The sequence below is a fragment of the Rhinopithecus roxellana genome, chromosome 3 (assembly GCF_007565055.1).
Source record: "Rhinopithecus roxellana isolate Shanxi Qingling chromosome 3, ASM756505v1, whole genome shotgun sequence".
In the NCBI taxonomy this organism is placed as follows: Eukaryota; Metazoa; Chordata; class Mammalia; order Primates; family Cercopithecidae; genus Rhinopithecus; species Rhinopithecus roxellana.
Window position 1 is genome coordinate 30,714,826 of NC_044551.1, and position 27,943 is coordinate 30,742,768.

General features: G+C 43.1%; 2 protein-coding genes across 3 annotated transcripts; one reads left to right on the plus strand and one right to left on the minus strand.

Moving 5' to 3' along the window:
* The first annotated feature begins 69 nt into the window (after positions 1–69).
* On the plus strand, positions 70–27,943 carry RGMB (repulsive guidance molecule BMP co-receptor b). Its single transcript, XM_030927686.1, has 5 exons — positions 70–401; positions 1,369–1,444; positions 4,749–5,002; positions 10,666–11,174; positions 24,525–27,943. The coding sequence occupies exons 2-5, from the start codon at positions 1,440–1,442 to the stop codon at positions 25,191–25,193; spliced, it is 1,437 nt and encodes a 478-aa protein (XP_030783546.1). The 5' UTR covers positions 70–401; positions 1,369–1,439; the 3' UTR covers positions 25,194–27,943.
* On the minus strand, positions 394–5,327 carry LOC104662034. 2 transcript variants are annotated; one of them, XM_030927687.1, is made up of 4 exons: positions 4,853–5,140; positions 4,590–4,742; positions 1,901–1,956; positions 394–1,024 (listed from the first exon to the last, which is right to left on the minus strand). In XM_030927687.1, exons 1-4 carry the CDS (start codon positions 4,856–4,858, stop codon positions 934–936), a joined length of 306 nt encoding a protein of 101 aa, XP_030783547.1. In that variant the 5' UTR covers positions 4,859–5,140; the 3' UTR covers positions 394–933. The 2 variants fall into 2 exon arrangements, with proteins under 2 accessions (XP_030783547.1, XP_030783548.1); XM_030927688.1 differs by lacking the exons at positions 394–1,024; positions 4,853–5,140 and adding an exon at positions 5,154–5,327 and having other exon boundaries at positions 1,060–1,956.

Here is a 27,943-nt window from a genome sequence, read left to right on the forward strand (position 1 = left end):
GTAGCGCCGGCAGGGGGCAGTGTGGCAATAGAGGAGTTGCCGGGAGGAGGGGGTTCTCTGTTCACCTCTATTTGAGGCTGGACTGGGGAAAAAGCTGCCTGGAGGAAGCTGCTGGGGTGCGGGGGACTGAGGCATTTGGCTCCCCGCCCTCTCCCCTAGGTGGCGGAGAAATCCGGCTAGCTGGAAGGGCGCAGCTCCTCTCCGAGAGCTCATTCCGGAATCGGAGAGCTGGGAAAGCGGCCCCCGAGGCGGAGCCTCCCTCCCGCCCCGAGTCCCGCTGCCCCCAACCTGAGGGAGAGGGGCGGGTGCCGCGCTGCCTTCCCTCTGCGCCTTGGCCGCGTGGCTTGCGGCTTATTTTCCCAGCTGGCAAGCGTCGCGCTGCAGACAAGGGAATGCCTGTGGTGAGTTGTTTATTTTGTTGAAGTTTGCGGTGGGCCCGGGGGACGTGGGGGGCGAGCGGCAGGCAGCGGCCGGGACTGTTTTGTTTAGGTCTCCATCCACCTGTGTGGTATAAATCTGCCAGCCTCAAGGCGGCGGGGGACCGGAGTGAGAAAGCTCTCCCAAAAGCCCCTTTTCGCCACTTACAGATACAGGACCACATTTGATTCTCTACGCCTGGAACCGGCTAGATCCTAGTTTACGCTCACCCCGCCCTCCAGCCTCCCATCAACGCTTCCCGCACCCGCTGTGTGCAGGGCTGGCGCTCCGCAGAGCAAACAGCGCCCACGACCCAGGGACAGCTGGCCACCGAAGTCCCTCCCCGGCTCTCTTCCCCGTTCCTTGAGGACAGGGGAGCTGAGGTTTTGATGTGAAGGGCGCCCATGAAATTCGTGGGAACTTGTTCTGGCGTCTTCTGGAGTGGAGTTCTTTCAGGGGTGTCGGGTCTGCCCGGGACTACAAAATGGGATCCTGGGTTGGCTGGAGTTTCCCAGACTAGGCTGGAGAGAGGTCAGCTGTTGGCTCGCGGGAGAGCCCAGAGGAACCCCTTGAGCTGATGGCAGTCAAGACCGGCGGCTGCGTTTGCCTGGAAGAAAAGCCTAAATACATTAGCGAGCCGGTAAAGCTTTTAAGGCCTTCTTGGGAACGAGTGGCTGGCTAATGAGAGGTTAATTTTGTTTCGAAGGGAAGGCTGCACTGGTTTCCTGAGATAAATGGACAGGAAGCGCATTACCTCTGCGCGCTGGCAAGCGGCTCCCAAATGCTTTTTGCACCTGCCGTTTTGAGCGGTGAGAGCAGCGGCGGAGCCCGCAGGGATTGCGGGGGCCCGTTGTCTACGAGCGGGTGATGAGCCCTTCGCAAGCCCCGGGCTGTCTCCCTCCGGGAGTGCATTGCTCACACCAAGCTCTGGGACTCTTCTCTCACACCCAGGTCCTGCGTGTTCCGAAGTTCGGGGGCCCCCTGATCCCGCTGAGCCCCCTCCAGGAGCGGAAGGGTTAAGAATGATGTAAGTACAGGCACTTGGTTTCTCAAGTCGCCCGCTTGGCCCTCTTCCAAGTTGTACTTTCCTTATTTTCTCTCCTTTCCTTTCCTTACTGTTCTAACGCTTTTTAATAAACTTTTACTCCTACTATGAAAAAAAAAAATGATGTAAGTACAAACCACAGGCTGCTTGACGCTGAGCTGTCGGACTCTGAGCTATTTCAGCCGCTGCTTTGGGTACACAGTGGCTGGGGAGCAGCCGGGGAGCCCTTACTCTAGAATGGATTGCACAAATCGCAAACCTAGGTGATCTGTTAAGCAGTCAGAGATTCTCCTGTTAGATTTCTGGAAATGGAGACATATTAACTGGAGAACAGTTAAAAACATCACGTATAGGTTCAGGAAATGAAACCGCATCTTGTTTAGAATCCATTAGTGTTTCTGAGATGTGTTTTAATTCTGTGCACTTGCACGTTCATACCGTGGTGTGCTTTGCTGGATTCTCTGGATGTACTGTTCAGGTCTCCTCCTTCCTTCCTGAAAACAAAGAGGAAGGGAGAAAGAGTACCAGTGGCAAGAAACAGGGTGGATGTGTGAGTTGCACAACTCATCAGTCACTTCATGATTTTTTTCTGATTAAAACATAAAACTTTTATAAGTCACCGATTTTATGTTTGTGTTCTACCTCACTCCCCGATTTTTCTTTGTAGAATCTAAAATCCTTTGTAACTTGCAGCTCACGGGATTGAGGAGTGGCTGCGCTATAAGCGACTATTCACTACACTCTTGCTTTCCAAGCCGATTCCTGCTCTTGCGAACAGTACGAATTTACCCGCGAGTGTGTCAACTGACCTATGTCTTGAAAATAGGAACCACCTTGCGGTTTAATTGTGAAAATTAGCATTTTCCTTTAGCGGCTGAACAATTATGCAGCAATAGAAAGTGAATTGTTAGGCTTATAAATCTCGAGCTTGTCAAATTTTACAACAGAGGAGCAATAAAGCGCCTTAGAGATGAAGTTTTTCCTCTGAAGAATAGTTCCGTTTAACGACACCAGGGTATGCAATGACTCGAGGACGCCCTCTATTGATAGGAAAATCTAGAGCACCCGTGTAGTTAAGGAACAGGATATGGGGGGAGGGGAGTAAAAACCATCATACAAAGTCACGAGTGGAAAGACCCAAACCAAACAGAAATTATTGATCCTTAACTATTGAGTATATGTTTTGAAGTATGATCAATAAAGTGAGATGTTTCTTGTATAGGGGTCGAATTAAATGTTGGATTCAGAGAAAAAAAACTTTAGTCTTTGTCAGCCAAATACTTTGAAAATCAGTATTTGATTACTTTTTAAAGATGCTTCTTAGTATGTCATGAACTGTACCTCATTAGTTATATGAAGTGATTGCAAGATTGTAAATTTTTGCTCTAATAATATTTAATCCACAGTATTATCTAAAAATGTCATATACCTTCCTCCCCAAAAGTCATTTCTCCAGGCAACTGTGAAGCTATTATTAAGCATATTATGGATATACACAGGCTTGGATTATATCATGGATAGTGAAAGGTGTGTTTACCCCGTAAGTCATCATAGTATGTAATAAGTAACTAATGAAAAGTTACAGTAAAAACAGATAGGCATCCTTCATTAGGGACCTAGTGGTTCGGGCAATTCACAATGTGTCTAATGAGTGAGCTGGTGAGACCGAAGGTTTGCCCCTCAATTATCTTAGTCCATTGATTAGCACATTTAAACATGTGTGGAATATCAGCATGTCCGTGGTTGATACGAAATTCCTAATTAGAGATTCTGAGTAAGGTAGCGTGTAGCGTTGCCAACTACGATTTGGATGTTAGTGGATTTTAAATGGCAGTCCTGTGCTGTTTGGGGAAAGGCAAAGGTAAGGGCAGTATCAAGTGTCTCTCAGCCTTGAGGTCATTCTTGAGATTAGATACCACTTCACACCTACTGATAACAAATTGGAATCTATCACCAGTCTCATAACTGCTTTTCTGTCTCCACTTGGCAGCCTCTTTCTTTGCAGACAATTGTCTTTTTCCTCACTTTCGGACCCATCCGATCATAAAAGGAGAAAGTGACCTGCCATTGAATTAATCTGTAGAAATTTGCGGAAAATTGAAATAATCTGTAGAAATATGTGAAAGTCACTGAGCAACAACAAATCGTGGCATAATTACACTGCATAAAAACCCACCATTCTCATTAATTACACTGTAACCGAACGTTGAAGTTTGCCCACTCTTAGACCTCTCCTTGCCGCTTTCAGGAAGGGAAATGTCAAAGAAACTAGAACACCTGAGCCTCGCACAGCTGCCAGCGAATTCCGCCGGGAGTTCACGGGTACCTTCCCAGCCCATCCTATCTGCTCCGGAGCGCGGGTGACATTCAGATTTCCAACACTGCCCCGAGCTTGCTTTACCAGACACCCGCAAACGGTTCGGAACGCTGTTCCGCAGATGTGATTGGCTAAAAGGGGACCTGCCGCGCGGCGCTCTGTAAAAGCCCCAGCTTCCTCCAAGGAGGTGGAGCTGAAGTTGGCCGGGCCAGGGCGGGGTAGGGTAATTAAATTAAAAAAAAAAAAAAAAAAAAAAAAAAACTTGGAGGGAAGAAGAATCGGATCACATTAATTCAAGCAGAGGTCAAAGGCCGGTAACTTTGTAACGCCGGCGGGAGTGAGAATTGCGGTCGCCCATTTCTATTGGGCGCAAGGAAACAGTAAATCGCGGAAGGTGGTAGAGAGGAGAGGAAAGGGAGTGCGAGGAAGGTTGCGGCGCAGGAGAGGACTTGCAGTCTCGATGGACACGGAACTCGAATTACACTGAGCGGGAGGGGGGAGCGAGCCCTCTGGGTCCTGCGATTGGCAGGCTGAGTCGGGCGGACATGCGGTCAAAACCAATGGGAAGGAAGGGAGGGACGCGGCGGGGGATGATGGCGTCGCGGATTGGTGGGCACAGGCCGGGGCGGGACGGCAGTACGGGACTGAGATTGATTGACCGCGGGGGCTGCCGCGCAGAGATATCCGGGCCGCCGGCGGCCGCCGCACGCTAGGGCTGGGCGAGCCGCTTGGAGGTCCACGCCCGCCGAGCCCACGCTGGCTGGGGACGGGGTGCTGGAGCGCTCGGGACTCGTCTCAGCAGTCGCTTACCGTCTTTGTGTCTTCTCTTCCGCCCCTCTTTCCCTGCCCGCCGCCTCCGGCCGCCACGATGCCCTTGCGCCCCGTTGCTGCCGCCGCCGACTGGCTGTGCCCGCGGCGCGCTGCTTGCTGCGGCGGTGGTGGCTCCCCATCTGCTACACGGGCCTGAAGGAGGAAGAAGAGGAAGCGAGGCGCGTCCCCCGGCCCATGCCGCAGCCACGGGCCCAGACCCGCCACGGCGCCCGCCCCGCCGCCCTCGCCGGAGCCCACGAGACCTGCATGGACGGGCATGGGCTTGAGAGCAGCACCTTCCAGCGCCTCCCCTGCTGCCGCCGAGGTTGAGCAGCGCCGCCGTCCCGGGCTCTGCCCGCCGCCGCTGGAGCTGCTACTGCTGCTGCTGCTCAGCCTCGAGCTGCTCCACGCAGGTAGGACGGGAGCGCGTGAGGGGAGCCAGCCCCGGGGCCGAGGGCTTTGTTCCCAAACAGCCCCAGGTCTCGAAGGCGCTCGCCGGGGCGGAAGGGTGGCGTGGCGCGGCGCGGCGCAACGAGAAAGGCCTCCCGAGCCCCTGACACGCACCTCTGCCGGGCTCCCGGCGACAGAAACGCGGCCGCCGGGCGCAAAGACGAGTCCTTTCCCTACCCTCGGCTCGGACCGCTGACAAATCTCCCCTCCGACAGCCGCTTATCAAACATTTAGCGGGCGGGGGCCGCGCGCCGGAGACAAATGTTCCGGATGCTTTATTGCTCTGCGCTGGTGTTTACTGAAAGTCAGGCTCGGATCAGGTTTCCGCCGCCGCAGCCTCCTCGGAGGGAGACCAGGAGCCTTGTGCTGTTTTTCTTGAGTTGGGGGTGGTGGCGAGGCGAAGGAAGCGCACCAGATGGAAAGATTTTCACCAGATTTTGCAAACCTGGGAGTTAATCTCGAAGTAACGTCAACTTTTTTGACTAGGGATTTCTTTCGTTTTGGCAAAAGCTGCTTTTAATTCAGCTATCAGCCTCCCGGGAAAAGCTCGTGCTCAGTGGCTAGCCGGGTGTCTTCGGGCTCCGTGAGGGGTTGACAGATAACCATGCTGCCTTCTGGAGGTCGGCGCTTCCCCAGCCTTGAGGAATGTGTTCCTAGGGAAGTAAGCCTGCAGATGAGCCTTCTACCATGTGATACCTATTTTTCTTTTTAAAAAAATCGTTTTATGAAAATCCAGGACGCTCTTCACACTATTTTATTTTAGGAATTTGCCTAGACAAAGAACTTTTTTTAATGCTAAGGTTGAAAGAGGCATTATCTTTTAGTCTTGAGAACAAACAGAGCATTGGATAAGTTTCTTTTGCTTCGAGACCTTTTTGTCCTGTATATATGAGACACTTCACAACGTTCTGGTCTGGAAAATCCTGAACTTCGATGCTACGCAACTGTGCGGAGTAATTTTTACTTATTTATTAAACCATACCCGCCATGCTAAAAATCAGGGAGGTCTTTTAAGTATTGGGGGGAAAAGTGTGGCATCTGAGAAGACTTAATTTACTTTGCGTAGCTTTGCGTTGTGATGTAATAGCTGCTTTTCAACACCTACAATCAGGGAAAAGACTGACGACTTAATAAAAAAGTGTAATAGAAAGCTTTAGAATGATCACGGCTTTCAATTAGTAACTTAAGAACCTTAGAAAATAGTGTCAATCTGCATGTAGTTACGTAGAACATTTTTCTTGACATGTTAAAAGATATATTCAGGAGTGTTTTGTGCGAAAAATATGTGTCCATAATACAAAAACATACTTTTCATGAAATGGAAATTGTGCTAGGTGGGACTCTGTCCCCCTTAGCTGCTTGGATATTGTTTCCCATAGTTGCCATAGGATCCTGTGACAGAATTGGAATGTGGTCCCTGAAGATTTCTTTGCTGGCCTTTGAAAGGCATAGTAAGTTGGCTTAAAGGTTTAGAAAAGTAGGGTGTCTTAGTTCAAGAATTTGGAATGTGAAGCTCTCAGTAGCTTCATGTGTCCTCATTTAAGTCACCATTAGATTCAACCCAACATAATGTGGTGAGTGATTTCTATGGACAGCTTATTGGAGTGAAGCGATTAATCCTGTTAAAGAAAACGCTGCTTTTGAGAGATTTCTTTGAAGAGTGGTGCTGTTTAAATGCCCGGGTTGTTTCTCAGAGAAGGGAGCCTAGCAAGAGTGCCAGTGCTCTTTGCAGATGGACTATACTATGTATTTTATGCCTGAATCCTTATCATCTGCCTCAGCACCCCATATGGCTCCACATTTCACTTAGTTCAGCTTCAGCGTATCTCATTTCTTTTAGTATAAACTGGTGATTGTGCTGCAGATTCACACGTGTAGTCCTGGTGTTAAGGAAACTGTCTTGAATGGTGAGGTCTTTATGTCTGACTCATTAAAAAATGATGAAATGAAAGCTCTAGACCCACAAAGGCTTTAGCATATTCAATAACTGATATGAAAATACTGTCACACTGATCACAGATGATCTGACCCAAAAGTAGAGAAATCTGTAACTGCAGAGTTTTAATTCTGCCCTTGGGGAATGAAAAGAGTATGAAAGGAGTACCTTTAGTTTCACTTTTTTTTAAAGCAAACCTCTGCAATTCGTGAATGGAGATCCAATATGGGAGTTAACTTGCTTACTCATACACTTCATGGCCTTCTTGGCTACATCCTTGAAATTGTTTCTGTTCCGCATTGTCTTGGCATTTTGGCAGGAGGCTTACTTTACCACCTGTAACAGGCAAAGTGTGCATTGTCGTTATAAATTCATGAAGCCTGGATATTTCTGGGTGTATGCTGCAAGTTAGTCATTATATAGGAGCCCACAGCAAAGCTGAAAATGCTGACCCAAATGCACTTTCTCTCTAGCCCTCTTCTCTCCCGTCATCTCTTTAGCAAAAGGCTGTTGGAAGCCTTAGCCAAAGCAAAAGAACCTCGGGAGATCTGTTTGATTTGAGATTTCTTTAAGCAGTCAACACCTACCTGCTATGAAAAAGGGAGAGGTTTAGGCCGGCGCAGTGGCTCACGCCTGTAATCCCAGCACTTTGGGAGGCTGAGGCGAGCGGATCACCTCTGGTCGGGAGTTCAAGATCAGCCTGACCAATGTGGAGAAACCCTGTTTGTACTGAAAATACAAAATTAGCCGGGCGTGGGGGTGCATGCCTATAATCCCAGCTACTCGGGAGCCTGAGGCAGGAGAATCACTTGAAACTGGGAGGTGGAGATTGCAGTGAGCCGAGATCGCGCCACTGCCCTCCAGCCTGGGCAACAAGAGCAAGACTCCGTCTCAAAAAAAAAAAAAAGAAAAGAAAAAGGGAAAGGTTGGGGGGTTGCAAGGAAGGTATGAAAAGGGAGCTGGGAAACTAAATTGTACTTTTCTTTCCTTCTGAATGATTCCATCTGCATTTCCATACTGTTCTTACTTTTGATATTTTATGACTGTTTGAAATAATTACAAAGAAACACATGCTCGGATAGATTTTATAGACCATAAAAAGAACAAATAGGCACTGCAAGTTTAGCGGTAAGTTCTTGTGCTGTCATTTATCTGTAGTCTTAAGAGCTCCTCATCACTGAGATATTGGCCCCGTGTTTATTTTCTTGCTTTCTGTGTATCTGATTTTAAAAGAAAAAAAAAAATACAGTGGCTACTTAAGTCTTTTTTTTTTTTGGTCATCAAATACTGTCATTAGAGTTAGGAAATAAGAGGAGATATGACCTGTGATGGAAGAACAAGTTTTGAGGGAAAGCACCACCTCCTGGCTTAATAATGCTAGCTGTTTTATGAATCTGCTAGAACAAGCCTTTTAATATCGCTTTGCCTTGGTTTTTCCATATGCAAAATGGCTTTAACCCTTTTGGGATTGTTTAATTAGTTAATTTCTGTTTCAGTTTTGATTTGGGTTCTAGTGAAAAATAGCCGAAAATTATTTGATCTGCTTTGGAAAGAGAAATTCTGTAAATACTGGGAGCTACTTTTGTCAGCTTTGGAATAAGCAAACATGATTCCACACAAAGATGTTTTTGTAAATTTTTTTTTAAGTATGATTTGATGATTGCTGTAAATCCATAGCTCCAACATATTAAAATGTTTTAATCTTTGACTCAGGTTAAAGTGAATACCAAGCCTTGACTACATAGTGTTTTCCCCTTTTGACCCAAATGCACTATCTCTCTATTTAGCCCTTTTCCCTCCCATCATCTCTGTAGCAAAAGGCTGTTGGAAGCCTTAGCCAAAGCAAAAGAACCCAAGAAGATTTGAAATTTAAAATTTAAAATGTAGAATTTTTCAAATTTAAAAATGGTGACAGAGTTGTCTTCAGAAGTTGTCTCCTCCCACGTATTTCTCCCAGCTAAAGCCAGAAACAGATTACAAGCTACTAAATTCAGATTTAAGAGCAGTTTACTAGTGAAAATGTTAAGCTTTCTAAGACAATATTATACTTAATTTTAAGTCTTTATCAGATGGAGTTCCCTAAATCTTGATATCATCCTAAAGTTTATTGCATCCACATCTTGAAATAATTATATATTTAATAATAATCTACTGGCCCTGAATTTTTTCCCACATCCAGAGTATAAATTAGAAGATATTTACTGTCTGGAAAAGATGACAAATTTCGTCTTAGAATAGCTTCCTCATTTCTCAGATGGAGGACCCTCATACTTAAAGAGATTAAGAGACGTCTCCATAGTTTAAAGACCTATAAAGATTTTATGTAACACAAATGTGTGTTACAGTTCATTTATATATAATTTGCAGTTGATGACAAAGGATAGTGTCTCTTTTCATTAAGTCTGTTGTTTCCATTTTATGGAACAGAATATTAAATTATTTGGGGGCACAAAACTGACCTAGTATTGGTAGTTCTTGTGCTTTTTGTGCTTTAGGAGATTTTATAAATTTTTGTTTGAGAAACTAGTAAAAAGCATCATCGGTGGCTCAAGCCTGTAATCCCAGCACTTTGGGAGGCCGAGACGGGCGGATCACGAGGTCAGGAGATCGAGACCATCCTGGCTGACACGGTGAAACCTCGTCTCTACTAAAAAATACAAAAAGCTAGCCGGGCGAGGTGGCGGGCGCCTGTAGTCCCAGCTACTCGGGAGGCTGAGGCAGGAGAGTGGCGTAAACCTGGGAGGCGGAGCTTGCAGTGAGCTGAGATCTGGCCACTGCACTCCAGCCCGGGCGACAGAGCGAGACTCCGTCTCAAAAAAAAAAAAAAAAAACCTAATAGGACAGTAATACTTTGTTTTTTCATGATGTTTATATGAATTGTTTTTATTTAGTGTGCTTTTACTTGTGATCTGCTTGGGAGCTAGAATCCTAGGATAGTGGAGATAGATGGTAAGGAAAAAGCAAATACATAGCTTGGTCAAGTTAATCTTGTGTTTTGTTTTTTTTTCTTCTTAGAGCATTTACATTTTGTAGAAATTAGAAAATTGTGTCAGTTTATTTAAGTTTCTTGGTAAATGTGCCTCAGGAGAAGTAGAATGACAGTACCTGGATTTTTGTTTGTTTTGTTTTGTTTTGTTTTCTTATTCTGTAGCCATACAGGTAAATCAAGTAAAGGTGTTTTAACTAATTATACTATAATTTAGGATTTTACACCTTCCTGAGGTGGGAAGGTTTTAACCATGGTTTTGTGCCTAGTGCTGCTTTTCCAATGCTTTCTGAAGGATGTTACGCAATTTTGGAAAATCAAAACAATGTTCATGTTTTTGGCGTAACCTTAGAGTAGAGGAATCTTTTTCAAAACCTGTAACAAATAGCCACATTGATAAAATATTTTATTTACTCTTCCCTTGTAATCTCAACCTGTGATCACTGGACTAGACTCATGTTCACTCACAGTGGCTCATGCGTTAAAGTTTTAAGTTAACTAATTGCATGCAGTTTTTCTTCCAGTGGCTTAATTTGAGGAAGACACAGGAACACAAGGAAACCCTATTTCTGAAGGTTTCTTAAAATAGGAGTACAGTATATAAAATAGAACAAACAGTTCCTAAAGAACAATGCCATTTTCTCATGTAGCCCAGGAAGTTAAGAAGAGTTTACAAATGTTTGGTCTTATCTTTTTTCCCATAGGTGACTGCCAACAGCCAGCCCAATGTCGAATCCAGAAATGTACCACGGACTTTGTGTCCCTGACTTCTCACCTGAACTCTGCCATTGACGGCTTTGACTCTGAGTTTTGCAAGGCCTTGCGTGCCTATGCTGGCTGCACCCAGCGAACTTCAAAAGCCTGCCGTGGCAACCTGGTATACCATTCTGCTGTGTTGGGTATCAGTGACCTCATGAGCCAGAGGAATTGTTCCAAGGATGGACCCACATCCTCTACCAACCCCGAAGTGACCCATGATCCTTGCAACTATCACAGCCACGCTGGAGCCAGGGAACACAGGAGAGGGGACCAGAACCCTCCCAATTACCTTTTTTGTGGCTTGTTTGGAGATCCTCACCTCAGAACTTTCAAGGATCACTTCCAAACATGCAAAGTGGAAGGGGCCTGGCCACTCATAGATAATAATTATCTTTCAGTTCAAGTGACAAACGTGCCTGTGGTCCCTGGATCCAGTGCTACTGCTACAAATAAGGCAAGTATACTTTCTTTTTTCCCTCTCCCTACTCAACTTTCAGATGTTTGATTCCTCAGATAACTTTTGAAATGTGCCAAAAAGGGCCTAGTTTGAAAGAAACTTCTTTTGGAAAGCAATTAACAGTTGATAAAGGGTTAAATAAAAATTATTTAGTAAGGAATTTCTCATTGGAATGTAAACGTGGTTCTAATTTTAAATAGACAGTGATATGAAGAATAAAAAGTAAACAGTGAAATCGAGTTCTCCAGGGAAAAGACAGGCCTGTTTAATAAAAAAAGGATGCTTTTTTCAGTGATGTCTTTTTTTGAGTGCATATGTGTATGACTCTTGAAGAAATCCAAGTTCAGATTTATCAATGATTGATGTGGGTGTTCTAAATAAAGAAATCTGTGAGGCCTGAGGCAGTGACCTATCAGAAAACATATTTTATTGGAGATTTGGAAGGTATAATAAAACATAATGGCAATAAGCCAGCTTCTCAGTGGTAAACCCAAGGTGGTGTTTTAGTTACTAACTTCTTGATGACCAAGAAGGTTAATAAGTGGATATTGCAGAGCAGCAATGTGTAACCTCTGTGTAATCTCAGGGCCTCAGGTTGACAGTGTCAGTCAGAAGCTAAGAGAATCTGCAAAATTTAGCTTACCATGACTAGCTGCCAGTTTCTGTGGTCTGTGTTCATTTGTTTTAAAGAAACTACTACTGTACAGAGATCTTTGAAACCGACTTCAAGGCACCAGGTAGAGAGGACCTATGAACTGCGTTTAGTGCAACCAGGTAGAGAGGACCTATGAACTGCGTTTCTGATTGATAGTCAGTGTTAATCCAACCATTAGTAAGTAAAGTCAAAAGGGTTTTCCGCTAAAATAGTGTCCCAACTAACCACCTCTTTCCCTGTCTTTTCCAACCACAAAACCACACGCATAGATCATCTCATCTTGCTTTATTTCCTGCATTTATTGTATCTATTCAAAAACATTGATTTAGATTTTTTAAATGTAATTGACAAGACTCAAGCTTTTGAAATACTTAAGACTGTTCTCTTGATTCCAGGACACCCTCCCCTGCGTCTAAACATGTGTGGCATACTTTTTAAATGAATTAAAGTTATTTTACTTGGCATTTTGTGGAGGGAATTTTACAACACCTCGGGAGATATCTGGAGACACCCTAGGGTGTCACAAATTTAAGACTAGAAGTCATTGCCCTAAACAAAGACGACTGTTACACTGGTCTAGACATCTTAGGGGAGCTCCAAAATGTTTATACTTCAACTCTCAGTAAAAGCTCAGGCTTGTCTTTTGCCTTACCAAATTCCATATCTCAAAATAAAGTTTTCTCCCTCTGCTTTTGTATGTATGCAAATCATTTTTTTCTATAAATATCTCAGAATATGTGTTTGCTATGTTATATATAGAGTTATAGAATTACGAAGTTATAAGAGAAACCGTGGCCCCAAATCCATCATTACTGCAGAGTCATATGGCACATGAAAGCTAGGAATAGTCTTTGGGTAACTGAAAGAAGGCAGTCCATTGAGAATGGAAAAAGTCATCAATTGTGCAAATAATTGAGGACTTGGCAGAGTAACCTTCAAGCAAAACTATAGAGATTAATCAGAGCTTGTACATGGGGAAATACTGGTTCTTGTCACAAGAACCAGTATTCAAATTTTATTCTCCATGTCTTCCATCCACTCATGTCACTTCTGTTTGTTATTCAGTCTTTCAGAATTCTGTTGTTACTGATTATGATGAAAATATGTGGGGGATAACCTTATGAAAATTGCTATTATATAAATGGAACAGTTTACACTGAAGTATTTAAGATCATTTTATTTCAGTTGAATTAGTTGTAATTTTTAGCAAATAAATAAAAAGGACAATCTTGATTTCTCCCTTGGTTTGGAATAAGGATCAAAGGTTTTACTCATTCAAAAAACGTTGGAGAAAGGTGGTCCTCTGACATAAATTCAAGTAGATGATGAGAATGCTTGGTCTTTAATTGCACTATTGGAAAGTATTTTCCCACATCTGGTGACCATGCTGTTCAGCAACAAGCTATTCTGTAGCTTCATTTCACGACCTCTAGGAGTTGTTGGATTTGGTTCCCCACCCCCCTTCTCTTTGTAACTCTCTGCAAAGCACCATAAGCATCTGGAAGGTTGCTCTTGAAGACCTGTCTCAATACTAGTATGACGTGTGCTGGTGAAACCAAAGAAAGTCCTAGAATCTTGCAGTACGATTTCCTTTTACGCACATAGGTCCAAAATAAAACCTTAAGTACAAAAAAGTGGTAGTAATAAAAATAAAAACAATAGGAGGCACAAAGTGCTTATAAAATAAGTTCTAAACAAGATCTGAAATTTTCCTTAATGTCTACCACAATACTTTCTTTGAAAAATCTTTTGAAAAATTTTTTCATAGGAATCTCAGCTTTACTGAGAATTTAAGCAAGTGCATAGACCAGTTGTTGGGTAACCTAGTACTGTGCCTTGTAGATACCAGATCATCCTTGTGTGGTCAAGCGTTTTTAATAACCCACACGCGCAGTGCCACTAGATTGAAAGACTGATGATGTCATTGACTAGCTAGCCAGCTGTGATACTGAAATTTTTGTAAACATCCATTCATTTCGCTCCCTTTAGCACTGCGCTGAAGCACTAGACCCTAGGGTATTTTGCTCACTGAGGCTACTAAGACAGCTCCTCAGTCCTGGGTACCTGGGCCTCTTAAGCAAGCCATCTTCAAGCCCAACTTTGTGAGCTACGCCTGTTCCTAAGTACCCCCCTTTTCCTTATCACAAAAAGACAAAGTGGGGGGAAAATCTAAACATAAAATAAAATGAAGTCACCTGGGGTCATATATTAGTTAAGCTTTTTCTCTCTTTCTACATGGCAAGCAATGAGTTCAAGGCAGACAGGCATGCGGTGCTTAATGATGTTGCCTCATCTCCCCGGTCTACTGTTTTCTTCCCCACCGTGGCCCTCTCCTCCCCTTCCTTGAGAAAGGTAGGCTTGTTTTCCCGTCGGTCGTGGTGTGCACAGGTATGCCTTCTCAAGGCCTCTGTGTGTTTAGTTTTGCTCTCTGCCTGCCTCCCTCTCTTTGGAGGAACCTGTGCCAGTTGGCTACCTTGCCAAGTAGATGTGTTTCTGAAGGGGAAGCCAGGGCTGGTTTTTCATCTCTCCACCCCGGGGGCTGCAGGGGTGTCTGGCACACACACATACCTCGGCTGACATCCACATCAGCTCTGGGCCATCTTCCCCACCTTTGGCTGTGAGAGGCGGCTACAGGCATGCAGGCACTCAGAAAGAAGTGAGAGGGACAGGCTCTGAACTGGCAGAATTAGCTACAGTAAGAAGAAAGGCAGGTTTTGTTTTGTAGGAGGAAGTAGCCCACCCTTCACAGGCTCCAGAGAGGGCACATGTCAGTAGTTGTCCTGTACCTCACACACTCAAGATAAACCAGATCATCTGTGTGGATGCTTGACTTTTTCCCTGTTATTTTTGCCAGCCTCTCAGTCTCAACTCTTGTTTCATTCATTCTGTGGATCTTTGTATCTCTATTTAAGTGGGTTCAATAAGAATCTGTATATGCCATGATCACAGAAGGTGACTGGGGAATAAATTTTTTTATGGAAGATTCTGCTTTTGCAAATGTATTCCCAATAGCATATATTAAAATTGGCAGTCTCCAGGGAATTCAAAATTACTCCTTTTTCAAAAACAATTCAGAAATCATTTATTGTTAAGTTGCATACCTAAACAAATAATGGAAATGTTTTTAGTAATTATTTTTGTGCAAGTAGTTTGAATTCCTTCACTTTATTTTTCTTTTTGTTTTAATGTGATTGTATCCTTTTTCACCACTCTTGCTTTCTTACTCTATCCTTCTACCTCAGTAACACAAAATGAAAAGTAGGAGTGAGACTGTAATGACAACAGGTCCTATTGCACATCTTCTGCTACACATTTTACTGTGCCTCACCCTTGAGTGAGAGAAGGTGGTTTACCTTAAGGCATTTGAATTTGGGAAAGGACTGTGCTCATTGTAGTTGACCAAGCCAGATGACCATTGGCCAGATGGGCAGATGCTCTGAGGTGCCTGTCTTGTATGTTTTTGGAGCTGCCAAGGGCCACCAGCTCCTGGTGATCTTATGGGCAGCACTCACCACCTGTCCAAAGCATAGTAGCATACCCTGCCCATCATGTATTATGGATATAGTCTAAATTCCATACTTACCCTGAATTTCAAATTCTGCAGCTACTTTCTTGGGAGTTCTTAAAAATTTCCGCTGGTTGAAGATACTAGAGATGTAGAAAGACTTAGTTTGGTTTGCTGTTGGATAATGTCTTCTTCAAACTGTAACCTACAGTTTTCCATTGTAAGAAACACCATTGCCTGTAGGCTCCTAGAGCATGAGGTAGGTCTACTGCTTTCTGGTGCCCCTTAGCATGTAGTTATTGTTCGGCAACAGCATGTGGGCACGTAAACCAGTGTTCTGGGTCATTCTTTGTTGGTTACAAAATCAGAACCAGACATGCCTGCATTGCAACAGCTTTCAGCTGTCATTTTAAGTATATCTCTGCATAAGGTTTGGAAATCTGTCCTCTGTTGACCCCAGACCTAGTACATTTATTGTAGCTAAGTCTTTGCAGCCCATGGAAACCATGTGAGCTACATAGTGTTTATCATTATTTTTCTGGACTAAGGGATATGGTTCTTCCATTGATAGGTCTGTGTTTGAATGCAAGGCACTATTCTTGCATGCAGTGTTATAAAGAGGGGGACACATAGAATTTGGGGGGGGGGAAATAGACCATTTTCCCTCCACAAGGAAACTACAACTCTCTTGGGGATACATTGTAACTAATCCTTACAGTCTGAGATTGCTCTTTATTTTGGTTGTGATTATATTGCTGCGTTGGTCATTCTTGCCATCTCTTGGAGATTTGCTCCTTATTGTAAACCGCCTTGCTTTATGAGGATGGTAAGAAGTTCTGACTTGTTGAGGCATATTGGGAACAGATGAGAAAGGATTTTGCAGTTACAGCTCCCTGCTTAATGTAAATTCTTTCCCTGATAATCATTCTCTGACAAATGTATGGTTAATTTGGTGCTGCATTTGAAAGAGAAGGTACTAAAGGGCCCACTGTGGGCGATGTAGAGGTGAATGCAGCCTTTGCCTCAATCTAAGCACATAACTAAAATTTGCAGCAGTCGGTGGGAAAGCGTGGGGTTTGTGTGTAAACCCAGCATTTTCAGGGTTTCTTTGTGGAACACTGGTGAACCACATTGACAAGCTGGTTCCAGTTGATGTTATTCATTTAGCAAGTTGGCAGGGATGTCAAGAAGGGCCAGAAGAGTGGGCTGCTACAAAGGCCCGTCCCACGCTAACACCCCTCCTTGCCAAATCATTGTCTTTACTCCTGGGATTTGGCACAGTCTCTTTCCACCTCCCACAGTAAGAATGCCCACCTGCATCTGTATTTCCTTATCTGCATGCAACCTAGCATGGCCTAGAACCCTGGCTCCCACTTTTGAAAGGCTGCTGGTCTTTGATGTTATACCAAAAAGCTTTCTAGAATTTGACCATCACAGTCGCCAGTTCTTAATTAAATTCATTTTCCAGAGCCTCATCTCATCTTTAAAATTCTCATAAAAGCATATATTTGCTATTTTTACTCTCCGTGAATTTTTTTATTGTAGAAACAATATTGAAACGTGAAAAGGCAGGTTTTCAGAAGAGCAGAAATCAGCTGTAGTTCCAGGTGGCAGTCTTCTTATTTGTCCTTTTCTGTTTACCACGCAGCTCTTGTGCATACTGGATTATAAGGTCTTAGGCCCAGAAAGTACTCAACTTTGCTTTATATCATTTCAGTAAGTTGCCTGGAGGTGAAAAGGTTTCCAAGTGGATGTGAGGAAAGGAAGCAGAGAAAAATGGGGAAATTACTAGTTGTGTAATGAACCTATAAGTCTGAAAAATCATTTTGTAAGATAAATGAGCTACCTGTTTATTCTTTATGCTATACTTTTCGAACAAGCTATGCCTTTATTTCATTCATACACATTAAAAATTCTGGGTAATGAGTCTTTTACCATCTTTCTAATCTCACTGACTGCCACTCCCTCTCCCAGATGTGGTTTAGAAGGAAAAAGAAACCTTCAGAACCCCCCTGTTTGTAAGTGAAATTAACCCAGCGCCTAGCCCTGTGTGAGCCAGTCAAGATTCCATGAGGGTGCTATGGGGCTCTACTGCTTTAAAACAAATCCACACTCTTCCATAGTTTAAACCAGAGGCATGAGGCCAAGTCTGATACACAGCTGAGAGTTAGAACTTGTTTTTCTGTCACGTTTCCAAATGTCTCTCTGCCTGGTTAAATTTTCTTTGAGTCAACATTTTGAGGGGAGGGGGCGAGAAGGAAACATTGAGTGGTTGGTCCTTTTTTTGTTGGCTTCAATTAATGCTAACCAGTTTCTGCTCGTGTGGAATGTGGCATGTGAAAAGTTACCTACAGTGTTGAACAATGAAAACTGCTACTTTACCCATTTTGTTTTTGTTTTGACTGCAGTAGAACTTGCTCTTCCACTGTTTTGAATTTTGTGTTCTTGTGGGTGGGGTAACTTAAGGACTTTTTCATACTGACAAGGAAGCTGGCCAACTTGTCAGTAAGTGATCACTTAAAAGAAAAGCTAACATACATCTAAGTTACAGACTTGAACTGGACAGCCTTGCAGTGAAATCACAGTGCTACTGGGTCTAGAAAGAAGTTTAGGTGAAACTGGTTCTATGGAAAGAGGAGTTTTTCATGCCCCAGTTAACTGGTTATTTTAAGAGTTGGAGCCAAAAGAACATGGGTTCTTTCCAGTTGGGACATAGCATGTATACTGTGGATAGGATATGACACTGTCTAAAACTCACTTCTCATCTGCTCTGCGTGTGCTCCTGAAATGGGGGTCAGTTTCCATTTAAGACGTGTGTGTGCATGCATAGATGTACGGGCACGTGCTTTTACATGGTATTGAGGTCTTCCCCTCTCCCTACCCAAGGAAAATGCAGACATAAAGATACTGTTTTGTAGGATTTCAGTTAACTGACTTCTTGAAATGCATGGTGACCACTTCTAACCACCTCATTCCTGAGTTCTCATGGGCCTTTTCTTTTTTTTTCTTTAAGCCCTCATGACTTAAAATTGAACCTAGAAGTGACAGAGTGAGTGTATTGTGAAGACCTTCAAGCCCTTTTACTTTTTTTGCTCACCTCCCGAAGCTGAAAAATGATCCAAGAGGCTGTGGTTTTCTAATCCCATCGGTTTGGAGAACAGCTGTGCTGAACCAAGGCCCAGAGTAGAGCCTCGGGTCTGTAGTTCTGCAGCTTCTCTCCACCAGGAGGGGGAGTGCCTGAAGGCAAGACCTGCTAGGACAGATTCGGCTGAGAGTTACAGATTCGCCACCAACCCGGACTCTAACCGTTCAAAATATTTTTAGCCTCTAGTCTTAAGCAAGGTGGCATCCTGGGCCTGTAATACTCTCCACACAGGCCTGACTTCATATCTGGGCACATAGTGAGTTCCTACACTTGCTGGCCTCCTCACCATGCAGAGTCCGAACACAACAGACAAGCTAAGGGAGAGGTTCCATTTGGAGTTTTTGGAATGACCGAGATTTCCAGGACAAAGGCCTTTCCTCATGCTCACCCTAGCATTGCTCTGGTCTGTACAAGGAAGTTGGCCAATTTGCCTATCTCTGCACCTATTTATGCTTCCAGCCTTCATTGTCTTAATTGTACAGAAGTTACTCTTGGGAAGCTAGCATTTTTGTTCCTGTTCCTTTTATGTGTTTTCCGGGGCCAGCTTCCCTTTCATTCTCTTTTTAGCCACTGAGCTTGATGCTGCTTCTGTAGACCACCCTAGCTGCCTTCCCCTCTGGTTTGGTTTCTTCGTTCTCTATCTGCTGCCAAGTACCCCTTCTGAAGCCAAGGCAGCCCCTGTTTCTGCATGTATTTATTACCTGGGGCAACACTGAAGAATAAGTTTGGTCCATTCCATTTCTCTGGATCCTGTAAGTGCTCCAAGCTCTGTGGAAAGGGACGTGAGGATAGAGAAACTGATACCTCTTTTGAAGGTAGCCCATTTCTTAGTCTCATTCAAGCCCTAAAAGGAGTCCACAGTATGAGTTTTAATCTGCTACTCACCTCATAAACACAGGTACTGTCTTACTGTTAGTATCTTGTCCTAGTCCAATAAAATTGTTTAACAAAATGTATTTTTGTGGATCTTAAGTTCAGCTTCCGGTAGATATTTGTTTTATAAGATATTTGATACATTGGCTGAGTGGTGATAGTAAAATTACATCCCAGTTCATTGAGTTCATAGCTTCCTAACAGTTTTTTTCATAATTTTTAAAGGAAAATTATCAATGACATCAAATATTTTCTAGTCCGGTATTTTTTTATTAAACATGGCATATATAAAAACTCTTCTGAATTTTGCATGAAATTGTTCAGAAAGAGTTATTCTAAATCAATATACCTCTTTCCCCCGCTCAAGGGAGAGACAGAGCTCTCCCCAGTTTTTATGTAACCAGGGGACAGTTGCCACCCTTCCTGGACAGAGTTCCTCTGCTCTGGCCAAGATCTACACTTCAGAATTACCCTGGCAGCTAGGGAGGAATGGGACCAGGGAAGACACTTGAAGGTGCTTTCAAAGGCCTCTGCTTCCTTTAGGTGCTTCAGAGCATCCTAGTTTCTAACTTCTTAACATTTAGAAAAATCGACCCTTGGAAGTAAAATTTGGGTTTCTTAGGAATGGAGAGAGAGCATGTGTATTTTTTTTTCCTTTGAAGTATGTGCTCTTGTTGGAATGGTTTCTTTTTTATTCACTGGGGAAGACTGATTGTAGAGGCTGCATGCTGTTACCATGTGTTAAGAGTAAAAGGGGCTGCGAGCACCATGTTCTTATTCTCCCTTAGGGTCTTCTATTTTTCAACCTATCATTGCACCCAGAGGATATGGCAAAGTAGACACATCAGCTAATTATATGAAATACAATTCATTGACTTCTTTGACACAGCAGAATTTTAACCAGGTGCATATCAAAATTATGTTTCCATGTGTTTCAAGCTAGTTTCTGTGACTACTTCAGTTTAGTTTACTGACCAAGCTAGAGCCCAGAGATGAGAGCTCCTAAAGTCTGGTTCTCATATTTGAGGATTCCAGAAAAGTCCTACACTCACAGTGTCAAATGGCCTGATTAAACACAGATAAATGTTTCTTCCAAAATACATTATGCACAAATAAATAGTCAAGGTGCACAGCCATTTGAGAAGTCTGCTATTTTAAAACCTGTTTGTGGCATTTTGCGAGGCTGCTGTGCCTTGGATAGATACCTCTGTATCTCTTGGCGAGGCAGTACCTGTGTATTTCCCTCCTTGTTGCCTACCTCATTTTCATTTAATATATATATATATTTTTCTCCTGGTGGAAAGGAGAGGCAGGTGCCTCTTAGAATTATTTCACAGCAAACCTTCGTAAGTTCTTGTTGCCTGTTTCATGTAGAAAGGTTGATTTGTAGCTGCTGTCTTTCTTTTCCTAATAAACCTTGTGGGTGGTGAAGATCTAGGAGAGTGAAACATTAAAAATGAATGAAGAGAACTGGAGTAGTTGGTCTAAGGTGGGGGTTGAGAGGGGCTGGGTGGAGGAGGTTTAACAAAAGGCATTGATGTTTTAAATGCACAGAAATGCCATCTATCAATAATAAATGGTGAGGCATAGAACAGATGTGCCAAATTGAGTTATGACGGCATATAGATTCGTTCATAGAGGGGAAAAGTAAGTAGCATAGCTAGTGTTTTTAAATTATCTTTGTGTGAGCTTTTGAAATACAATTTTGAATATTCAATTTTTATTTTCTAGTGGCTGCTAGCTGGAAATATTAAAAGTTTGGTGTTTTTTAAAATTCCAATTAAATTTTTTGTGCATATTTCTAAAGTAAGAGTTAAGAATGAATAAATTTTGCTTTTCTGAAGAGGAAGACAGTCTGAAAAGGAATTTCTTGCCCTTCATTGGCTGAGTGCTTGCCTTTTAAAAGCTCATGTTGTAATTGTTATGAGGAATGAAATTGCATTATAAAACTTAAGTCATGTGAAACTATTACCCAGTGTTTTCTAAATTTACATTGATTGTATCTCTAGGTACCTGTTCAGTGCATATTTAAACTATAAGGGACTACTCAGGAAACCCACTCATGCTTTACAATCAATTTATCACCCTCAGCATTTTGATTCAAGGAATAATTCTACACATATGCTCTGTGTACAAATTACCTTGCTCGGTAGGGAAACGAGAAATATCCACTTGTCACCGAGCAAATCACTACTAGTAAATTGGAAAGACAAATCTGTTAGGTTAACTAGAATATTTTGTAGGTGTAGATACTAGAGCAGAAGACAAGTTTTAAGCTTCTAGATAGGTAGGAGTTATGGTTAATGTCACTGGCATAGCAGAGACAATAATGTGGGAGGTGTTTGAAATGAATCCTGAGTTCCTGAGTTGGAATTGTTGTGCTTAATGAAAAACACAGTCATGGTGAAACGAATGGAACCATTCCATTCATCTCAATATGGACCCTTGCTTGCTTTTTGGAAACTTGTTTGGAATCAGTTACTTTTGCTTTCTTGGCCCAACACAAGTAAATCCTCTTTGTTTTTCCTAAGGTGAACAAAAAAGTAGTTCTTGCACATAATATCAAGTTGGTTTAAATTTTAGGTTTGTTAGACTAGGGAGACCAATTAGCCATTGTTGAAGAGTTTAATCTTTGAGTGGATGTTACAAGTGAAAATAATCATAGTGATTATATAAAAAGTCTATTACTATTATTTTAGCCGTCTATATTGTTAACGTTCAGTTTTTTCAGGTGTAAGATTTTCTTGAATCAATCTTTTCATCTCCAAGGGATCCCAGCATGCCTTAAAAAAACACTTGTCAACTGATTTTAGACTCACCAGATAAAGCTATTTTATGGCCCCGTTAGATATCTAGCTGCAAACCCCCACTCACTCTGAAAAGTCCTATGATTGGATGCACAACAAATTTCCTGAAATCATCTCTGATGCACCTCCTTTGGGTTGTTAAGAAGGTGTTGAAATGTGAGAAGGCTGGTAGTGAAATCAAGTTGTGGCTCAGGGTAATTAGGAAGGGAGAAAACCCAGGATTTTCATAGTACATTGTCTGGCTTTTAGTTGCAGCTGCAAACAACGGATATGAATTTAACCAGTTGCTACAGTGCAGCTGGTTCAGATCTGGCTTTATAACTGGCTGAAGTAAAATGAAATGGCTGGAAAATTCCAGTCAAGTAACACCAGTGGGAACATGTGGAATTAAATAGTGTGAGCAAATGCTGGCCGAGTTAGAGAAAAACTTCAGACATAAACTTGAGGGTGGTGGTGAGGACTTCAGGGGGGGCCATTTTCTGGTCTTTTTCACAAGGGTCTATTGTTTTGATTAGTTTCCTCGCAGGGGGTAGGTTTCCTCCATCCAGGGTAATTCATAGGGTGTTTGGCCTGTCTACCTTCCTCCTGACTGAAATCACCTGATAGTTCTTATTTTTTCAAGAAGGAAGAGAGAACCCTGTTACCTCAGTAACTAGCAGTGATACAAATCTCAAAATGTGGTCTTTTTTTCTTTGAAATAGGTTCTCCTTGTTGTGTGTGTGACACAGCAGCCCCTATCTCTTCATAGTTACCTTCCCTCCACCACCTGTACCACAGATGTTGGATACGTTGGAGGTGAAGGTGTGCAAGGTTTTTAAATAACTGTTCTAATTAAAGGATTCTGCTGGAAAGAACATGGGTTTACAAAAGAGAGGCTTTTGTATTATTAGTAATGTTTTTTATTTGATGAATTTATGTGCTTAGTTTGGAGAATTGAGAGTTGGCGGGGAAAAGATTTCTGAGGAGTTAAGGGACTCTGGTGCTGTTTGGGAAAACATTTGTTGTAACTAAGTTTAGGGTATTCAGTCTCTGCCAGTACTTAGGAGCTATATTTGCCAGGTGATTTCCCTGGCACAGGGATTAGCCAGTGATGTGAAACATTTGATTAAGGGACTAATAGAAATATTTCCTGGGGTACATGAGTGGTGGCTGTTACTGGGGTGCCCCCTCCTCAACTCTTTCTCTCTGTATTTATAATGAGTAAGTTTGTAGTGGTGAGTCATGGGATATGGTTTTTTAGTTCTATGAAGAATCTTTGTAGGAAGCAAAGTTCTGTTAGGTATATTGTTAATTAAGCCCCTTAAAGTTTCTGCATCATAACTTAGAAACGAACCTTGTTCTTTTCTCAGAACTATGCCATGACTCATCCACTGTGGAAGGAGACAAGATATAAATTATCAATAAAAATTGCCCATAATCTGGCCTGGCACAGTGGCTCATGCCTGTAATCCCAGCACTTTGGGAGATGATGGTGGGGGGATTACTTGAGGCCAGGAGTTCAAGACCAGCCTGGGCAACATAGCGAGGAACCCCCGACCTCTGCCGCCTCCCTCCCCCCGTCCAGCCCCCCACCAACCCCATCACTTCAAAGTTTTTTAAATCAGCCAGGCATGGTGGCATATGCCCTTAGTCCTGTGGACTCAGGAGGCTGAGGTGGGACTGCCCTTTGAGCCCAGGAGTTGAATGTTGCAGTGAGCTATGAATATGCCACCGCACTGTAGCCTGGGCAAGAGAGTGGACCCCGTCACTTAAAACAAAAAGAAAGAGGCCGGGCGCGGTGGCTCAAGCCTGTAATCCCAGCACTTTGGGAGGCCGAGACGGGCGGATCACGAGGTCAGGAGATCGAGACCATCCTGGCTAACACGGTGAAACCCCGTCTCTACTAAAAATACAAAAACTAGCCGGGCGAGGTGGCGGGTGCCTGTAGTCCCAGCTACTCAGGAGGCTGAGGCAGGAGAATGGCGTAAACCCGGGAGGCGGAGCTTGCAGTGAGCTGAGATCTGGCCACTGCACTCCAGTCCGGGCGACAGAGCGAGACTCCGCCTCAAAAAAAAAGAAAGAAAGCCTATATTCTGATAGCAACACTGCTCGCTCGCACTCTTTCTCTTAGGAAAGTAAAAAAGTTTTGTGTTGATGTACATTGCCTGGATTTATGTTAAATTTTAATTCTAAATATATGGGACTTTAAAAAATGTTTTCTGAAAGTGATACCCATTTTTGAGGTACAAGCAGTTGGGTCCATTTTGGAGATACTGCCTTAAGCCATTCAACTTCAAAATGGATGGGAGCTTTTGCTACAGAGAGTTACCCCATTCTGCTTCCCTCCCATTCTGTTAAACCTTGTACATGCTCCTTCCCACAGATCACTATTATCTTCAAAGCCCACCATGAGTGTACAGATCAAAAAGTCTACCAAGCTGTGACAGATGACCTGCCAGCCGCCTTTGTGGATGGCACCACCAGTGGTGGGGACGGCGATGCCAAGAGCCTGCGTGTCGTGGAGAGGGAGAGTGGCCACTATGTGGAGATGCACGCCCTCTATATAGGGACCACAGTGTTTGTACGGCAAGTGGGTCGCTACCTGACCCTTGCCATCCGTATGCCTGAAGACCTGGCCATGTCTTACGAGGAGAGCCAGGACCTGCAGCTGTGCATGAATGGCTGCCCCGTGAGTGAACGCATCGATGATGGTCAGGGCCAGGTGTCTGCCATCCTGGGACACAGCCTGCCTCGCACCTCCTTGGTGCAGGCCTGGCCTGGCTACACACTGGAGACTGCCAGCACTCAATGCCATGAGAAGATGCCAGTGAAGGACATCTATTTCCAGTCCTGTGTCTTCGACCTGCTCACCACTGGTGATGCCAACTTTACCGCCGCAGCCCACAGTGCCTTGGAGGACGTGGAGGCCCTGCACCCGAGGAAGGAACGCTGGCACATTTTCCCCAGCAGTGGCAATGGGACTCCCCGTGGAGGCAGTGAATTGTCTGTCAGTCTAGGACTCACATGCTTGATCCTTATCGTGTTTTTGTAGGGGTTGTCTTTTGGTTTTTTTATTTTTTGTCTATAACAAAATTTTAAAATATGTATTGTCATAATATATTGAGTAAAAGAGTATATATGTATATACCATGTATATGACAGGACGTTTGTCCTGGGACACCCACCAGATTGTACATATTGTGTTTGGCTGTTTTCACATATGTTGGATGTAGTGTTCTTTGATTGTATCAATTTTGTTTTGCAGTTTTGTGAAATGTTTTATAATGTCCCTGCCCAGGGACCTGTTAGAAAGCACTTTATTTTTTATATATTAAATATTTATGTGTGTGCTTGGTTAATATGTGTAGTACATATACACAGACACCCATACGCAGCGTTTCCTTTGAAGTGACCAGTTGTTTGTAGCTATTCTTGGCTGTACCCTCCTGCCTTTTCCCATTGCTACTGATTTGCCATGGCGTGCAGCTTTTACTCGCCTCCTTCTGGTGGAGCTGCCTTGTTCCTTTGAACTATGCCCTCACCCTTCTGCCCTCACTTGATTTGAAAGGATCGTTAACTCTCCCTTACAGGTGCTTTGACTCTTAAACACTGATTTTCAAAAGCGCTCTTCCTCTCTAACAGCTGTTACTTTTTCAGAAGGGAGGGTATTATTGGTATTCTGATTACTCTCAATTCTAATTGTTATATATTTTATATATTTGAGCCCATACAGTGTATTAGTTTGAACCATAGCAACCGTTGTTCTTGTAGGTCAAAAGGGTGTAGTGATGGCAGTTTTCGTAGATAAGTACCAGGCATCTTACTAGACCTCAGAAACTCCCAGACTTTTTCTCATCCCATGCCCCTTTTTAAATTGTCTGTTTTTCCTCTGACTCTTCTGTTAAAATATGAAATTGTACATTTACTAATTATCATGCCTTGCTCTTTTTTAAATCTATATGACTGGTGCAAGCCCCTGATCTTAACCTTTTCTTGGCTGTCAAACCCAGAAACACAGCTCTCCCTGTCTCCACCTCCACTAAGCCCTCCTCAACCTCACCTTACGAATCCAAAGAAATGGGGCTAGGTTCTTTCTCTAATGTAGAGGTCCAGATCCCATCACCAAGTTTTTCATTCTTCCTTGTCCACCATGATCTTCATCACAGTCTTTGATATGTCTGCATGCAAAGTGGAACAGAGTGGGGCAGCAATGACAGAAAAGCTTCCTTGGCCTGACTCAGTGTGTGGCCACTTCGGCACTGCTTAATCCAGATACTCTTGTTAACTAAGCATTGTGCTGCTTCCCAGGTGGTCTCTGAAGTCAGGTACTCTCCCTCTTCACACCTGTAGTTGAATATGATTTAGTCAGTTGCTCATTGTAACTTAGAGAAATTTCTATAAAGTATGATCTCTCCTTGCCTTTTCCATTCCATTGTTGGCACCCCTTTGGAAAAGGAAAAGAACAGCAAAAGGCAGGAACAGTAATCTGAGAAAGTTAACTCCAGGATAGGTAGATTTCTATTGTTATATCTAGATGTAAATCTTTGGTTCCAACAAGAAGTGATACAGTTTGTGCTTTAATAATTTATTGATAAGTTTACATAAACAGGAATAAAAGGTACGAACTTTAAATTCTGTAGTAGTTTATGCCAAGATTATGCTTAGTTTTAGTTGTCCAGGTAGTTACTTTTGCCATGTCCTATTGATCAGTGACACTGCCAGAGGCCTAGACTGGCAGGAAAAAGAGGATGTCGTTTTGTAAAGTTTTATTTCTTAGTGAACTGATGTGCCATCCAGTCACAGAGTGGAGTTGTGAATTCATGTAGAGGTGGCAAACCTCTACCTTGTGTTTATAGGAATAATCTTGGGCAGTTTGGGAAAATAAGGAGGGCATCTGCTTCTTACTTATAGAGATTCAACTGTAGAGAGTTGAAACCTAAAGCCACCTTCCTTTTACAGAAGCTGGACTAGGGACTGACCATCAGCTCTGAACTGTGGCTTTTTTTGTTCACCTGTGGAGCCATGTACCAAATTCAGAAGCTATTGTTGATAATTTGTTTTATAATTGAGTAGTACAAGTGAGGAAAAATACAGAGGATACTTTAACCACTATTTTTGTGCAAATAATACGAAAGTGAAGTAAAAGCAATAGAATAAATTTCTATAGGATCTGGGTTTAGAGTGTATATGATTAATATACCTTTGCTCTTTACAGGGAAAATTACAAAACCACCCTTACTGATAGTTGGGAAACGAAGATTGGGTTATTTTGCCATATGTAGCTGGAAGTGACGCTTCAAAGCACCCTGCATCACTAGTAATAGTGTATTTTGCTATTCTCCCCTTATAATCGGTGTCCCTGTAAAACAGTCCCCACAGATTACTTTCAGAAATAGATTTACTTCTCTAAATAAGGGCCAGGTTTATTTTCTCCTGAGATTTCTAGAAATAAAATGCTGCTTGCACATGTTGGTTCTTGAAACCTTAGCTAGAAGAGTTTCAGGTCATGCCAACATGTAGATAGGCTGTAGCTGTTCAGAGGTCTCCTGGGGGAGCTTAAAGCGGGGAAAACACTGGTTTTCACAGATGCTCCACATGGCTGTCTTTAAAAGACTCAAAACTTGTTGTCCTCTTTGTTATGCTTGGAAACCCCCCCACAGTGTGTCGAGTCTTTGCAAAGAAACCTTTAGATGTGGTTCATAGATATATGAATACGTATCTGTGTAAAACAGTGAGTGTGCAGTGTGTAAATACTTTAAATTATTACGCTAGAAAAATAAAGTTACATACCATGCTGTGGAA

Bases quoted from the DNA above. Each gene is read 5' to 3' on its own strand.
- RGMB (XM_030927686.1), top strand. The intron at 5,003-10,665 runs GTAGGACGGGAG...TTTTTCCCATAG, and splicing joins CCTCGAGCTGCTCCACGCAG to GTGACTGCCAACAGCCAGCC. The intron at 11,175-24,524 runs GCAAGTATACTT...TCCTTCCCACAG, and splicing joins GTGCTACTGCTACAAATAAG to ATCACTATTATCTTCAAAGC.
- LOC104662034 (XM_030927687.1), bottom strand. The intron at 1,957-4,589 runs GTAAGCGACTGC...CTTTGTTTTCAG, and splicing joins GAAGAGAAGACACAAAGACG to GAAGGAAGGAGGAGACCTGA. The intron at 1,025-1,900 runs GTATGAACGTGC...CTTTTCTTCCAG, and splicing joins ATCCAGCAAAGCACACCACG to GCAAACGCAGCCGCCGGTCT.